The 17,861-nt window shown below is 37.9% G+C and overlaps 1 protein-coding gene across 3 annotated transcripts; it reads left to right on the forward strand.

Moving 5' to 3' along the window:
• The first annotated feature begins 282 nt into the window (after positions 1 to 282).
• Positions 283 to 17,251, forward strand: LOC115217132. Of its 3 annotated transcripts, none has more exons than XM_036507194.1 (3): positions 283 to 707; positions 10,517 to 11,685; positions 11,782 to 17,251. In XM_036507194.1, exons 2-3 carry the CDS (start codon positions 10,544 to 10,546, stop codon positions 17,108 to 17,110), a joined length of 6,471 nt encoding a protein of 2,156 aa, XP_036363087.1. In that variant the 5' UTR covers positions 283 to 707; positions 10,517 to 10,543; the 3' UTR covers positions 17,111 to 17,251. The 3 variants fall into 3 exon arrangements, with proteins under 3 accessions (XP_036363087.1, XP_036363086.1, XP_029642600.1); XM_036507193.1 differs by having other exon boundaries at positions 10,517 to 11,493; positions 11,542 to 17,251; XM_029786740.2 differs by having other exon boundaries at positions 10,517 to 17,251.
• The last annotated feature ends 610 nt before the right edge of the window (positions 17,252 to 17,861 follow it).

A 17,861-nucleotide genomic window follows, 5' to 3' on the forward strand; every position in this document is an offset into this window, starting at 1 on the left:
CAGTTGCAACGCAAAAAATATTTAATTACATCTCAAAAAATATCCCCAAACAAGCTGGCCGCAGTATGGTATCCTGCTAAAAAAAATTTCTCCCGCAGCCGGGGGAAAAACTTGATATCAATTACAGTTATAATCAGAAGTGGCTAGATTTTAATACCAAGTCTACGACCTGCAATGTGTCAATTGCAGAGAATCATTATCTAACTTCGCTGCTTTTACCTATCGACTTGCCTGAAGTGGAGGATTTTTTATGCAGGAACTATTTTAAGATACACCGTGTAAACACGCATGCGTAATAATCGTTCAAAACAAACAAAAACCGGGAAGTTTAATGTATTTTCTAAATTTCCTCCGATTCTGTTTTTTTTATTAATATCATCTTTTTTTTAAAGCATATCTTAACCGGAGATCTCATCTAGATCCGAATAGCAAGCATAATGCACCAGTGTATCGATATCGTAAAGAATAACCTGCCAGTATATTCCTATCACAGACAGAGATCAAGAGGGAAACACCTTCTTTGACTTATGCATTTCCTTATCGTTATTAATATTCTAAGCAACTGTACTTCTGTACAATTTAAGTGATCGTCATGTCCAGGAATTAGCCATCTCTGGCCAACGACAGTTGTTTTTATCGAATGTGATGCCAAAAACCCAATTAAATAACCACATCAACATCAACACTGCGACGGATTCCATTCAACTGTAAGTCAACTCTTTTTGTTCTGAATCTAAGGTTATGTCCGTTAGGAATGTTTTTTTCCAGGCAATAAATTCATTAAACAAGAAACGAGTAATTGTGAAATGATTATTGTGCAACCCCGTTCATCCTTGTTTCACTTTATATAACGAAAAGCAACATTGTACTCTTTCGCTCTCTCAGGATTTTCAGTTCAAATGATAACCTATTTCTTTACTACCCACAAGGGGCTAAACACAAAGGGGACAGACAAACGGATCAAGTCGATTACATCGACCCCAGTGCGTAACTGGTACTTAATTTATCGACCCCGAAAGGATGAAAGGCAAAGTCGACCTCGGCGGAATTTGAACTCAGAACGTAACGGCAGACGAAATACCTATTTCTTTACTACCCACAAGGGGCTAAACACAGAGAGGACAAACAAAGACAAACGAATTAAGTCGATTACATCGACTCCAGTGCGTAACTGGTACTTATTTAATCGAGTCCGAAAGGATGAAAAGCAAAGTCGACCTCGGCGGAATTTGAACTCAGAACATAACAGCAGACGAAATACCGCTGAGCATTTCACCCGGCGTGCTTAACGTTTCTGCCAGCTCACACGTGCATAAGTTTCACAGAAACATTCAAGATATCTTACCATTTGTCTAAGATCGTTCCCTCAATGTTTTCAACCCAAATAATGATTAGACACATAAAAATAAATATATTTTATTTGCGTCTGCTTTTACACTGTCATCCTACACATTACGACAAACCATAATAGCAACAACCTCTTCCGGGTGTTTACATTCTTGATAGAATTCGGGATCAAGATGTTAACACGGGTCCTCTTCTTTCTACTTGGTTGGAGGTTTTTGGCTGATCATCGAAATGTATCTTTGTTGTGTCTTTTCCTTAAGTATTTTCATGGTCATTGCTCTAATGAACTTTCTAGTCTAGTACCTAGAGGGGACAAACAGGGACAGACATAAGTATTAAGTCGATTACATCGACCCCAGTGCGTAACTGGTACTTAATTTATCGACCCCGAAAGGATGAAAGGCAAAGTCGACCTTGCCAGAATTTGAACTCAGAATGTAACGGCAGACGAAATACTGCTAAGCATTTCGCCCGGCGTGCTAACGTTTCAGCCAGCTCGACGCCTTAGTCTAGTACCCTCTATCAAGACCTTTAAACATGATGTCTCTCCTTTTCCCATTTCTCTGTTGACCTTGCTGTTAATAATAAGTCCTTTTATTCCAATAGCTTCTTTCTTAGGATTGCTGCTCTCTGGAACTCACTACCATCCTTTTGTTTCCCTCTGGTCTTTGATATTCTGTCCTTTAAGCTTTCTGTCAATTGACATCTTTTGAATTTGTAGGCCTCTTCTTTGCCTTCTTTGTATATGTTATGGTGGCCTCAAGCCTAGTTTGGGACAAAATTGTATTAAAAAGCAAAACCAAAAATAGGCGCAGAAGTGGCTGTGTGGTAAGTAGCTTGTTTACCAACCACATGGTTCCAGGTTCAGTCCCACTGCATGGCACCTTGGGCAAGTGTCTTCTACTATAGCCTCGGGTCGACCAAAGCCTTGTGAGTGGATTTGGTAGACGGAAACTGAAAGAAGCCCGTCGTATATATGTATATATATTAATGTGCGTGTATGTTTGTGTGTCTGTGTTTGGCCCCTAGCATTGCTTGACAACCGATGCTGGTGTGTTTATGTCCCCGTCACTTAGCGGTTCGGCAAAAGAGACCGATAGAATAAGTACTGGGGTTACAAAGAATAAGTCCCGGGGTTGAGTTGTTTGATTAAAGGCGGTGCCCCAGCATGGCCACAGTCAAATGACTGAAACAAGTAATAAAAGAAAAAAAGAAAAAAGAAAGAAAAGCAATAATCTTTTGAGATTATTGCAAGATGACAACAGAGCAGAGAACAAAGCAGTGCTAGGAAATTAAAATTAATTGCAGAGCTTTGATTAAAGAAGCTATTGCAGTATGTTCAAGAGGAGGAACTCTAGACTAGGAATTTATTGAAAGTACTTGGAAACAGGTGAAGGTTGGTGGCAGGAAAGGCATCCAGTTGTAGAAACTGGGTCAATAAATACTGTCCAACTTTTGCAAGTATGGAAGAATGGATACTAAAATGATGATGATGTAAGAGATTGTTGTTTCATACAGTATGTACACAGCACAACAAGATCCAGGGGCAGTAAAAAAGGGAAACACTTCATATTCAGAAATCTTGAAATTTTTCAAGGTGAAGGACTGGTGGATGATGTATGGATAATGACAGCATTAGGCAAAGGTCGTTTCAAATGTAAAACTTCCAGAATGAAGAGATAAAAATAATGTTTTATCTCTGCAACAAAGGTCTTTTTTCTTTTTAGGTATTACTCCGAAAATCTGTTCAAGTGAACTTCAACGTAAACACAAACATCCTGTTGATTCTAAAACTATTTCATAGCACGGAAAACTGAAGTCAAACAATGATGATGATGATGATTTCATACAAAAATTTATATAAAAATAATTATTATTGGATCAATTAATGCCAAGAAACTAAAAACTAAGTCATGCATGCTAACATAAGGATTACGTATAAACAAAATGAAGAATTAGCATTCAGAACAGCTTCACTTCAGACAATATGAAACTCAGAAGTTTGTGGTGTTTCTTTGTTTCCAGTGTCTTATGAAAATGAAAGTAGCCCTGTGAATAGGAGATGTTAGCCAGGTCAAAAGGTGAATTCAAATGATTTAACCGATCTATTCTCGTTAAGCAATTATTCTTACAAACTCTCATTAACTTCCTCTGTGACAATAACACCACTGATATAATCCTTTAGTGTTTAACTCACTTATGCGTGCCTTTTCTTCATTGGACACTAAACTCTGCTTGCGAAGACCAGTTGAGGCAAGTGAAATCGAAGTCGAAATCACTCGATTGCGGAGACCTGTTGAAGCACGTGAAATCAATCAAACTCGGTGACTGGCATCCGTTGATAGTGGAGCGCTAAGAGTACCATATGAGTGAGATTGTTGCCAGAGCAACAAGCTGGCCTTCGTGCTGATGGCACATTAAACACATCATTCAAGCGTGATCGTTACTGCGTCACCTTACTAGCACTTGTGCTGGTGGCACATGAAACATTCGAGCGAGGTCGTCACCAGTGCCGCTGGATTGGCTCTTGTGTAGGTGACATATAAAAAGCACCATTTGAGTGTGGCTGTTGCCAGCACCACCAAACTGGCCCTCGTGCCGGTGGCACATAAAAGCAGCCACTACACTCTCGGAGTGGTTGGCGTTAGGAAGGGCATCCAGCTGTAGAAACTCTGCCAGATCAGATTAAAGTCTGGTTTGCCAGACCTCAGTCAAATCATCCAACCCATGCTAGCATGGAAAGCGGACGTTAAATGATGATGATGATGATATCTGGCCCTAATTGTTTACTTCCCAGACATGTAGATCCTATGACAGAAAACACATATCCATTTTCCTATTACTGAAGAATTCGTTTCATGGACCCTTCTGAATTGTGGGGATGTCCGTATTTTTATTTCATTTTGTTTACATAAACTTGATGTTTTCTAAATTTTCAGAATATTACCAGTTTATGCTGTTTGCCATTTGATTTGAAAGTTTATGCTTTTATAGTTCATTGTCATGAGAGTAAAACTAACTTCTTTATACATGAAAATTTTAGAGTAATAAAACTTTCTATTGAAAACTACTGAATCTCTATTTATGTGTCATATGAGGAGCTTACTTTCAAAACTGGTAGACATGCATAGTTGGTCAATTTCATGATATCCATTAAAACACAATCTGCAAGCTACTGGCTTTATGCACATGAAATTCTTTTCAGTCAAACTGGGATATATACCTTATAGACAGGCGTAGGAGCGGCTGTGTGGTAAGTAGCTTGCTTACCAACCACTTGGTTCCAGGTTCAGTCCCACTGCATGGCACCTTGGGCAAGTGTCTTCTACTATAGCCTCGGGCCGACCAAAGCCTTGTGAGTGGATTTGGTAGACGGAAACTGAAAGAAGCCCGTCGTGTATATGTATATATGTATATATATATATATATGTGTGTGTGTATATGTGTCTGTGTTTGTTCCTCCAACATCGCTTGACAACTGATGCTGGTGTGTTTACGTCCCCCGTAACTTAGCGGATCGGCAAAAAGAGACCGATAGAATAAGTACTATGCTTACAAAGAATAAGTCCTGGGGTCGATTTGCTCGACTAAAGGCGGTGCTCCAGCGTGGCCGCAGTCAAATGACTGAAACAAGTAAAAGAGTAGGTGAATCTTAGTCTTTCAATCAAAATCAGATATATTTAGACACTAAATTCCCTCAGTTACTCAAAAGTCATTCCAATGTATCTATCTGGTTTTGAAAGTAAGCTCTTCATATATTCAGCCCTACCTCCTCCAGGCACTTGATGTAGGCCTCTGTGTTGAGTCTGAGGCTGTGTGGGAAGATGAATGGAGGCATAACGTCGTCATCACTAGTGATCACTCCAAACACCATGATGTTGACTGGATGTTTGATTTTTATCACTCTCGGTACATGTCCTCAGATTGACATCCAAATATTCTGAAATGGTTGTATTGGAGCTTCTGGTATGACTACCAAGCAGTACAGTATGTCGTTTCCAAATTTCTGGCAGAGTGAATTGCAATCATGGTGCTGTTTTTCTCACAGACAGTGCCCAACTGTCCCTACTATACTGTGTAGTCAACAAAATCAAAAACAAACAATGCACATGCGCAAAATTAAAAATATAAAATCGCAACAATTTGCTCATCCCACCCGCTTTTTCTTTTTTTCTTTTTTACTTGTTTCAGTCATTTTGACTGCGGCCATGCTGGAGCACTGCCTTTAATCGAGCAACTCGACCCCGGGACTTATTCTTTGTAAGCCCAGTACTTATTCTATCGGTCTCTTTTGCCGAACTGCTAAGTGACGGGGACATAAACACACCAGCATCGGTTGTCAAGCAATGCTAGGGGGACAAACACAGACACACAAACACACACACACATCATCATCATCATCATCATCATCATCATTTAACGTCCGCTTTCCATGCTAGCATGGGTTGGACGGTTCAACTGGGGTCTGGGGAGCCCGAAAGCTGCACCAGTCAGTCAGATCTGGCAGTGTTTCTACAGCTGGATGCCCTTCCTAATGCCAACCACTCCGAGAGTGTAGTGGGGTGAGTGATTTATGTGCCACCGACACAGGTGCCAGACGAGGCTGGCAAACGGCCACGCTCGGATGGTGTTTTTATGTGCCACCGACACAGGTGCCAGATGAGGCTGGCAGACGGCCACGCTCGGATGGTGGTTTTTATGTGCCACCGACACAGGTGCCAGACGAGGCTGGCAGACGGCCACGCTCGGATGGTGTTTTTATGTGCCACCGACACAGGTGCCAGACGAGGCTGGCAGACGGCCACGCTCGGATGGTGTTTTTATGTGCCACCGACACAGGTGCCAGATGAGGCTGGCAAACGGCCACGATCGGATGGTACTTGTTACGTGCCCACAGCACGGAGGCCAGTCGATGCGGTACTGGCTACGGCCACGTTCGGATGGTTTTCTTATGTGCCACGTGCCACCGGCACTGGTACCACAAAGATACAAATTCCATTGATGTTCATCTATTTTTTTTTGTTTTGATTTTCACTTGTCTCAACAGGTCTTCACAAGTGTCACAAGAAGGAAGGTATGCACAGGTGGACTGACTACGTCCCAGGTAGGGGCCATGGTTATGGCCTGACTAGTCTTGCCGGGTCTTCGGATGGTGTTTTTATGTGCCACCGACACAGGTGCTAGATGAGGCTGGCGAACGGCCACGATCGGATGGTGTTTGTCATGTGCCCACCGCACTGACTACGGCACTGATGGATTTCTTGTGTGCCACAGGCACTGGTACCACAAGATACAAATTCATTGATGTTCATCTATTTTGTCTATTTTGATTTGATTTTGATTTTCACTTGCCTCAACCGGTCTTCACAAGTGTCACAAGAAGGAAGGTATGCACAGGTGGACTGACTAGTCTTGCCGGGTCTTCGGAAGGTGTTTTTATGTGCCACCGACACAGGTGCCAGATGAGGCTGGCGAACGGCCATGATCGGATGGTGTTTGTTACGTGCCCACAGCACGGAGGCCGGTCGATGCGGAACTGGCTACGGCCACGTTCGGATGGTTTTCTTGTGTGCCACCGGCACTGGTACCACAAAGTGTGTGCCACCGGCACTGGTACCACAAAGATACAGATTCCATTGATGTTCATCTATTTTGATTTGTTTTGATTTGATTTTTTTGATTTTCACTTGCCTCAACAGGTCTTCACAAGTGTCACAAGAAGGAAGGTATGCACAGGTGGACTGACTACGTTCCAGGTAGGGGCCATGGGTTATGGCCTGACTAGTCTTGCCGGGTCTTCGGATGGTTTTTTATGTGCCACCGACACAGGTGCTAGATGAGGCTGGCGAACGGCCACGATCGGATGGTGTTTGTCATGTGCCCACAGCACGGAGGCCAGTCGATGCGGTACTGGCTACGGCCACTTTCGGATGGTTTTCTCTTGTGTGCCACCGGCACTGGTACCACAAAGATACAAATTCCATTGATGCTCATCTATTTTGATTTGTTTTGATTTGATTTTGATTTTGATTTTCACTTGCCTCAACAGGCCTTCACAAGTATCACAAGGAGGAAGGTATGCACAGGTGGACTGACTACGTCCCAGGTAGGGGCCATGGTTTATGGCCTGACTAGTCTTGCCGGGTCTTCGGAAGGTGTTTTTATGTGCCACCGACACAGGTGCTAGATGAGGCTGGCGAACGGCCACAACCGGATGGTGTTTGTTATGTGCCCACATATATATACATATATACGACGGGCTTCTTTCAGTTTCCATCTACCAAATCCACTCACAAGGCTTTGGTCGGCCCGAGGCTATAGTAGAAGATACTTGCCCAAGGTGCCACGCAGTGGGACTGAACCCAGAACCATGTGGTTGGTTAGCAAGCTACTTACCACACAGCCACTCCTGCGCCTGTATATATAAAATAAATATTAGATTTGATTTTGTTTCAGAAGTGTCAAGAGTATATAACATTGATAAACGGCTACTGTGTTGAAATGTATATCTGTTGCTTTTGTGATCACTTCTGGGGTCATTTCATTTTGCCTGCCTCTGAGGTATATTGTTTTTTAACACAACAAAAGTGTAATTTTCAAACTTTCAAGCTAAAAAGCATTCTACATAAAATGGTAACATTCTAAAAATTTAGAAGACACCAAATTTATGTAACAAAATGAGATTTAAGTATGTTCTTTTCTACTCTAGGCACAAGGCCCGAAATGTTTGGGGAGGGGGGCCAGTCAATTAAATTGATCCCAGTACGCAACTGGTACTTAATTTATCGACCACCAAAAGAATGAAAGGCAAAGTCGACCTCAGCGGAATTGGAACTCAGAACATAAAGACAGATGAAATACCTATTTCTTTACTTCCCACAAGGGGCTAAACATAGAGGGGAGAAACAAGGACAGACAAACTGATTAAGTTGATTATATCGACCCCAGTGCGTTACTGGTACTTAATTCATCGACCCCGAAAGGATGAAAGGCAAAGTCAACCTTGCCGGAATTTGAACTCAGAACATAACGGCAGACGAAATACCGCTAAGCATTTTGCCCAGCGTGCTAACGCTTCTGCCAGCTCGCCGCCTTAAGTATGTTGTATTGATACTGTTTTTATTGTAGAGCTGCTTCTTTTGCATATTTTGAATTTATTCTGCTTATGTGGTGCCATTACAAACCAGCAGATAGTTTATGCTCTATCTGTTTATATTTCAGACTTGTAGATTCGATTTTGTTTTGGAAACGCCATGAGTATGTGACATTGATAAGCCGCAACTATGATGAAATGCATATCTGTTGCTCTCGTAATCACTTCTGACGCAATTTCATTCTGCCTAACTCTGAAATACAGGGTGGACCAAAATGATCTGACACATTTGGAGGCTTAATAAAAGCACAAAACAAGAAATAATGAAAAGAAAAATTTTATTTTCTGAATGTACATATAATACCATTTTACTTCATTAAGTTTTAAAAATTAAATCAGCTAAATGCTTCCCATCATTGTCAACACACTATTGGAGATGCTCATGAAAGTTATCGATAACTCTATGGATCATTTCTTCTGGAATGGTTGCTATTTCTACACAAATTGCGCGTTTTAATTCATCAATAGACCGAGGGCGATGACTGAATACTTTTGATTTTAAATATCCCCAAAAGAAGAAATCACATTTAACCATTGCAGCAGAAATGAGCCATAGAGTTATCGATAACTTTCATGAACGTCTCCAACAGTGTGTCGACAAGGATGGGAAGCATTTAGCTGATTTAATTTTTAAAACTTAATGAAATAAAATGGCATTATATGTACATTCAGAAAATAATATTTTTCTTTTCCTTATTTCTTATTTTGTGCTTTTATTAAGCCTCCAAATGTGTCAGATCATTTTGGTCCATCCTGTATATTATATTTTTTTAACATTATACATCTTTAACCCTTTAGTGTTTAAACCGGCTATATCCGGCCCAAATATTCTATACATTTTATGTTCAAACTGGCCAGAACATGCATCTCACACCTACCCTGTAACGTCACTCTAAAAATAAGCAATTACATCTTTCCTATCTTGAAGGTACAAAATAATATCAGGTAATTTTTTAAAACTATGAATAAATAAGGATTACTTTTGACAAATTAATCTGAATGCTAAAAGGTTAAAGGGATTTTCCCTGGACAAAAAACCACAACTTTTGGCGTTTAAATAACACATGTACATTAAGTAAGTGGTCTTGATAATGTTTTCATTATGGAGCAGCTTTTATTGCCTAATTTGAATCTAAAATAAATACTGTACCGTCAGTTCTATGCTGCATTTGATCAACACTTAGAAATTAGGAGTTAACTTTAAAGTGACTTCGTTGATTGAATAAATGATGTAAAAAAGATAGAGCAATGAAGAATAATGTTTTTTGTTCAAATAAGATGATCATTTATTTGTATCTTATACATGTTTTGATGCTTATAAAAAAAATGTTAGTTTGTTTATATTTATAAACATGTAGTTGTGCTTTAACTTTATAGCATCTAAACTTGCAGATTAATTTGTCAGCAGGCAGTTTAGCTTAATGGTATAGCACTCGGCCAGTCATTGAAGGATGTGGGTTTGAGTCCCATGGCTGTTTGTTGACAAATTTTTCCATTTTGTAAGAGTAATTTACCCAATATTTCTCCTGTTCTGACAGCGATTCTGCATTTGAAAATAAATTATCATCCTAATTCTATCTTACAATAAAACATTTCGACGCTTATAGATTTCTTTATTGGCCACGCAGGGCTAGACACAGAAGGGACAAAATACAAAGTAGAGCTTTTCTTTTTGGGAACAAGAGAAGGGGGTAAAAAAGGGGAGGGCGAATTCCAGTCTAAAGGGATCGTGAAAAAAAAGGGGGTGCGAATTTCAATCAAAAGGGATCGTGAAAAAAAAAGAGGGGGATTCCGATCAAAAGGGATCGTGGAAAAAAAAAGAAAAAAAGCTGGGCCGATCAATAGGGATCGTGTATAAAAAAAACGAATGTTAGTTTCTTTAAATTTATAAATATGTAAGTTTTTTTTGTTCACTTTTATTTTTTTCTGAATTTCTTTTTGCCCTTATTTAAAAAAATTTAACGACATCTTGCTTTTATTTATTTATTAATTAATATTTTTTTTTTTTTTTTGCAGCTCCTTTTTTCATTTTTCATTTTAACCATGGTAGGAGTGAAGAGAACACCTAAATCAAGTAAGAAAATCCCTAAAGAAGCAAAAGAAGTAACTACTAAAAAAAGAATATGTAAAGATACAGAAAACGAGAAAAATACTGAATGTTTGTTTTTAAAACCTGAAGTGAATTTTAATGATTCCAATGATTTTAAAACTCCTGAGAGGAAAATTGGTACCGGCAGATCTAGACTCCGTAACCAAATTGATTATGTAAGACTTAACGATCCTCAGAAAAAGGACTATTCTTTAATTAGAAAAAACGCAAAACAGAGTATATCAGCAAACACTTCCGTCGAATCTGTGAGCGTAACTCCTCCAGAAAGTTCCAGGAAACGTGCAAGAAAATCTTCCCAGACCAAAAATGAAGATTCACATTTGCAAAATGTTACCCCATCTCCGAAACCTGAAAAAATTCATTTATCTCAGCCAAAATCTGTTAAACCTCCGAGTAAGCAACTTAAGGAGAGCAAAAACAAAGTAAATTCCAAATCAAAGACCTCAGATTTTGGTAAAAAGTTTCTTGAAGAAAAGTCTTTATGTAATACCCTGACTCAACAAATTTCCAAGTCTAGATTGCCAAAAAGTCAAAATTTGTTTGATTTGATTCAAAGTTCAGATAATAATGCTTCTTTTTCTGGCACCACAATCTGCAAAAGTCCTTGTGACCCCTTGGAAATTGTGGAAAAAGGAAACTCTTCTTTCATTTCAGGTGAGCAGTCTGAAATATCTAATAGCAGCGGAACTTACTTGCGAAATAGGAGAAAAATTAGTTATAAATTCAATATCAAAGAATCCAGAAAATGTGTTCCCACTGTTACATCTTCACATGTCTCCTCTGTTTCATCTTCACATGTCCTCTCTGTTACATCTTCACATGCCACCTCTGTTACATCTTCACATGACCTCTCTGTTACATCTTCCTGTATCCCTTCTGTTACATCTTCATATGCCCCCTCTGTTATGTCTTCACATGTCCCCCCTGTTATGTCTTCACATGTCCCCTCTGTTGCATCTTCACATATCCCTTCTGTTACATTTTCACATATCCCTAATGTTTCATCTTCAATTGTCCATTTTGTTACATCTTCACATGTCTCCACTATTACATCTTCACATATTTCCCCGTTTACATCTTCACATGTCCCCACTATTACATCTTCACATATTTCCCCGTTTACATCTTCACATGTCCCCATTGAAACAGCTTCACGTGTCCCTCTTGTTACATCTTCACATGTCCCCATTGAAACAGCTTCACGTGTCCCTCTTGTTACATCTTCACATGTCCCCATTGAAACAGCTTCACGTGTCCCTCTTGTTACATCTTCACATGTCCCCACCGGAACATCTTCACATGTCTTCACTGAAGTATCTTCACACATTCCTAATGTTACATCTTCACATATCTCCAATGGGACCTCTTCACATGTCTTTTCTGTTACACCTTCACATGTCCCCGCCGAAGCAGATTCACACTTTTCTACAGTTACATCTCCCCTTGTTTATGCTATTACATCTCCAATTGCTCCCACAGAAACAGGATTTGACCATGGACAAAATAAACTGAAATTAGACAATGATTTTACTGAAGTACAAATGAAGGTGTGTCCTACATGCAAAGATGATTTTCCTGTTCTATTATTCGAAGAGCATGTACTACAATGTCTCAAGGAACAATTTCAGTCATCCAGCCACAAGCCATTTGACAATAAAACAAAACACAGCCAAATATCCCAAGATGAAATATTAGCCCATAAGTTGCATGAAGAACTGAACGAAAATGCCTTGACAACTAACGACTCTCCAGAATCTGACAAAATCCTGTGTTGTATATGTAAAACAGATTTGACCTGCTTGAATTCATTACACAGAACTCAGCATATCAACACATGTATTGACCAGGCAGAAAATGCAAAAGCTCCCCCTGACACTCTAACACAATCTGTAGTCATTTGTCCTATGTGTGGGCAGCAGTTTAAGTCTTTTTCTTTAAGAGAGATGCATTTCAAAAGCTGTGGAAGGGATAAATTTATTGCACCTGGACAGCACGTTATTGCAAATGTCCATGGTGAACCCAGCAGATTGACCACAAACAAAAGGCAGCCAAAGAATAGAAAAACATCCAAGTCTAAAAAAGCTCCTGATGATCAGCTTGAGCTAGCGCTAGCCATGTCTAATTCTCTTCAAGAAGAACAAAACAAACAGGAAGAGCAATTAAGTCGGTGTATCCAGAATATAAAAAAAGAAGTTTTGAAAGAGTTAAAAAATCAGAAAAACAAACAACTTCCGTTGTTAGTTACGTTATCGGATGAAGAGCGCCAAGAATGCAATGCCGGAAAAGTTGCTAATATTATGAACGAAAATTTTGAAAATGTTTCCTTAAGTAAAAGGCATAAACATAGTTCTTTAGTTTCAACAGAACCTTCCAATCTATGGCTAAAATCTTCGCTAACTCAGGCAGATTCTTCAAAACTTCCATTCTATGTGAATTCATTGATGCCCCCCATTGAAATGGATGTTTTAAATGTAGGAAGTCGATTGAAACATTTATCTAGAAACACTGAAAGTGTTATTAATCGAAATACAACTGATTCTGCTGATAAAGAAACGGATGAGCAACCAGTAGCGCCAAGCCAAACTGCTCTTATCTTAGCTGAGCTGGCCAATGACGATGAACCTACAAATGGTTCTATGCACAATCCTGTCGAAGATGAGTCACCAAATGTTCAAAAAGAAACGAATGAAGAACGTTCAACAGGTTTACTTACATCTTTAAGTTCAGACCTTTGTCAGTTAGTCAACAACTCTAGTTTTAGTGATGTTCAGTTTATGACAGCTGACGGAACTAAAGTTTTTGGACATAAAATAATTCTCCAAATCAGATGCCCCAATATTTTAAACAGAGTCTCTACTCATCTTGAGACACCCACAGTTCATCTGAGCGAAGTATCTCATGATCTGTTAATAGTGCTTCTGAAGTATATTTATGCAGGGCAGTTAAATATAGATGAAACTCAAGCAAACAACTTAAGGATGCTCTCCCAGGAGCTTGAAATGCCTGAATTATTTCAAGCCTGTGAGAAAATATCAAAAACCAGTGTAAATCATAACCAACAAAGTTCAGATTTTTATCCATCTCCTTTAAAAACAGTTGATAGTATGATTGATTATTTGCTTGAAAGCTCAGATGACGATGTTGACAACAGAAATATTTGCCCAGAAAATCCAAGCTGTGATTATAAAATATTAGATAGAGAGGAACAACCTCAAAATTCTCAGAATGACGACCAGTCTACTGTAACAAAAGATTCTGCCGAATTTCAAAATCCCACAAATTCCTCTCCAAATGTTATCTCACCTTCTTCGAAAGTTTTGGAAAAATCATTAAATGGATATTCTGGTGATAATGGAAGCAATTTGGATTATTTGTCAAATGTGCCTGTTTCTTCTCAACTTGGATCATCTGCTCAGTTACCTGAAATAAACTGTGACAATCAGCCAAACGAACCACAATCTAATTACAATACTGATCCTTTATCCACTGATAAAACTGACAATAACCCTTGTGATGTTGTGATGACACTGCAAAAGTCTCCATCCGACTTAACATCCTCACAGAACACACCTCATCCACCAGAGGCTGAAAAAGGTTTCGTGCTAAATAAAAATGTGCTTCCATCATTCACATCCACTTTGCCTGTTTCTACTAATTTAACTGATAACAGCAATAATAACTCTGATAATAAAGAGCAACACCAATTAAATAATGCTGAATTAATTGAAGATTTTTCTCCAATTCATTTTGAGGACGAATCTTTTAACAATTCTCCTGAGACAAAATCTAATTGTGATGATATTGCAACACCCGAAAAGGACAACCTTCACAACAACAGGGAAAATGTATTAAGTTTAAGTGATGATCTGTCAAACATGTCCAAAGAATTATTTAGTGACGAAGAGCTAGAAACTGCAGAAAACAACAAGACCAGTATCCAGAATAGTTTTCATAACCAACATGAATTCACATTGTCTCATCAAATAGTGGAAAATATATTTCCTTGCCATAAAGAAAATAAACCAGGCATTTCAGAACCTAGCTTTTCTAGTCATGAAATTGTCTCCTTAACTAAAGACAGCGACCAAATAAATAATAGTCCAAATGTAGATAATAACGTTGCAGATAATCCAGTTTGTAGGATTATTTATACATCTCGGTCTTTGACGTCTGCTGATGGATCAAACAAAGAACTGACTGTTCCTCTGTCTCTTCCTACAGAGACTAATTGTAATTTAGGAGAAAAATTTGGTTTTCTAAATTCTCCTGCTCCAGTTTTTCCAAAAACACAAGAAGTCAAGGACATAAATAAAAACCTGAATGATGATCAACCAGAGACTTTTTCTCAAAACCAAAATAGAAAAAGAAAACAAAGTTCTCTGTCCTGTTCACCTTTAAACAGGAAGAAAACTAAGAAGGATCTTGAAACGGAAGGGAACAGTCATTTAACTTTATATAAGAGAAGTTCTCCAATTTTAGACTCAGACAATTCAAAGTTAGATACAAGCAAAGAGGTGCAGTTTTCACCAATCAATTCATTAAATTCGTCTGTTAATTTATGTAACGAGAGTGGCAGCAATGAAGTATACACAGTAAAATCTGAAACGAGTATTATTACAGTTTTTAATGACAGCTATGAAAATACGCATCAGTTTAAAAATGAGAGTGATCTTGATATAAGTAAGGAGGCATATGGGGACATTTCTGAGATAAATAATCTGCAAATAAGCCCTAAACAATCTAATGACGCTGAGTCAAATAGGGAATCCATTGGAAGTGCGTCTCCTGAAAAGAATTCGAGTTATGAAAATGATAGAGAAATATATGAAGAAAGTTTCTTTGCTGATGATATGAATGAAACAACTTATGGGAAAGCCCATTTTAGTGTATTAAATAGTTTTATCCAGGATAATCCTGACTTGTATAAAAAAATACTTGAGTATGAGCCAGTCGATTTTGGTGTTTTGAAGAAAAGACTTGGAGAATCTAATATAAAATGCTCAAATAAAAAACTGCTTGAATATCTTGAGAATCAGTGTATAACATTTATTTTGGAGAAAAATAAACGAAGTAGAAAGTCTTGCTCACCGCAGAAAAGAAAAACTGTTAAGGAAAACCTTAACCTAGAGGCAAGTAGTAATTTAGAAACAGTGGCAAGGGTGGAGGAATCATCAGAGAAATGTTCATTAAATTCATCTTTTAATATTTCCGATGAGTTGTATAATGATGAAGACAGGAAAACTAAACAGTTTGATGGTGATGTTACCAATGAAGCTGAAACGGCAGATTTAAAGAAACTTTCCCCAAACATCTCGAATGATTTCTGTTCCACCAAAGAACACCAAGTGGAACCATCTGAAAAACCAAAGAAGAGATTTGTATTCAAAAAGATTACGGCAAAATCCATAATTTGCAGTTCAACAGGAAACAAAAGTGTGGATGTTGGAAATCCTGACTCCCTTGTGAAATCGTTTACTGGACCATCAGCTTCTGATAAAAAAATTACAAACTGTGAAAACCTTCAGTCAAATCATAATGTCACCAATGACGTCTGGGGACAATTTTCTGATGATAATTTTGATGATATGGTACCATTCTCCCCAGTACCTTCACATTCCAATGTTAATTTGAACTCCAGTAAAGATAAACTAGATTTACCTCCTGCAGCTGAACAAAACCTTGCTCCCTCTTCATCACATGATTGTTCTTACACAAGTATGATGGAAGATATAAAAAACTTGTCATGTCTGGGATCGGAATTAAATTGTACTTTATCTGATTCATTTGAAAATATTGATCTGAAGGGTAATCCTGAAGCAAAATTTCAAACCCCAGCAAACTATCGTGAAAAAGAGCAAAGTATTCTTTCGCCCTTTACCCCAATGCCGGATTACGATAAAATGACCACACCAGGCCTGAAAAAAGAGATGAAGAAATACGGTTGCAAAGCAAGACCTAAGAAGAATATGATAAAGGTTCTTAAAGACATCTTTATCAGAACTCATCAGTATAAAAGCGATAGTGAACACGACACGAGTAGGGATACAATTAAGGAAATCTCTGAGACGAACAGATTCCAAGTAAGCTCCCCAGAACCCAAGGATCCTAAGACTGATAAAGAATCAGCTGAGAGTATATCTCCTATAAATATTTCAAGTTTTGAAAATGATGGAGTGGTTATATATGAAGAAAATTATATTGCTAATGAGGCAGAAGAAGTAATGAGCAGTCAGCAGGCGAATGGAGAAATACTTTTTAGTAAAGTAAATGCTTTTATCCAAACTAATCCTGACTTCTATAGAAAAGTACTTCAGTACGAACCTCTTGATTTTGATGTTTTGAAGAAGACTCTTGAAGAGTCCAATATAAAATGCCCTGCTAATAAACTGCTGGAATATCTAGATAACCAGTGTATAACATTTGTTCTGAATAAAGATAAACAAACTAAGAGAAAACCACAAAGGGGGACTGGCAGACCGAGGAGAGGAAAGAAAGTTTGATTTGGCTTCCATGAAATCATTTTCTCATAAAATCTGTAAATTCTTCCACCACTTATTTTTTTTTTGTATTTATTTAATGTTTTTGGAATGTTGTTTTAGGAATGTATTAATTTTTGTATATAAACAAAGATTCCACATTTACTAACGTGACAACTCTAATTTATTTACATTTTTATTTTTTACTATTTCAGAGTAAACAGGTCTAGAGATATATTTTTTTTATTACTAATGCTACTTCAAAATCAGCTCATCCGTTTTCTATTTACATATGAATACATACATACATACATACACATATATAAATATATATATATATATATATATATATATATATATATATATAATATATATATATAAGAAATTAAAAAAGGAAAATACACACACTTCCATGGTTTTAATATAATTTTTAATATATCGACCGGTTTCGCTATCGCTATTCATGATAATATGTTTTACTTATTTGAATATATGTTTTTTCTTAAGAAGAAATTTTGTCCATGTTGTGTGTGATGAAATTCACGAGTGAATTTATCTACTTGTGAAGTCATTCACTCGTGAATTTCATCACACACAACATGGACAAAATTTCTTCTTAAGAAAAAATATATATTCAAATAAGTAAAACATAATATCATGAATAGCGATAGTGAAACCGGTCGATATATTAAAAATTATATTAAAACTATGTGTGTGTGTGTATTTTCCTTTTTAATTTCTTATATACATTACAATTCACCACGTGGGGATAATC

The sequence above is a fragment of the Octopus sinensis genome, linkage group LG11 (assembly GCF_006345805.1).
Source record: "Octopus sinensis linkage group LG11, ASM634580v1, whole genome shotgun sequence".
NCBI lineage: Eukaryota > Metazoa > Mollusca > Cephalopoda > Octopoda > Octopodidae > Octopus > Octopus sinensis.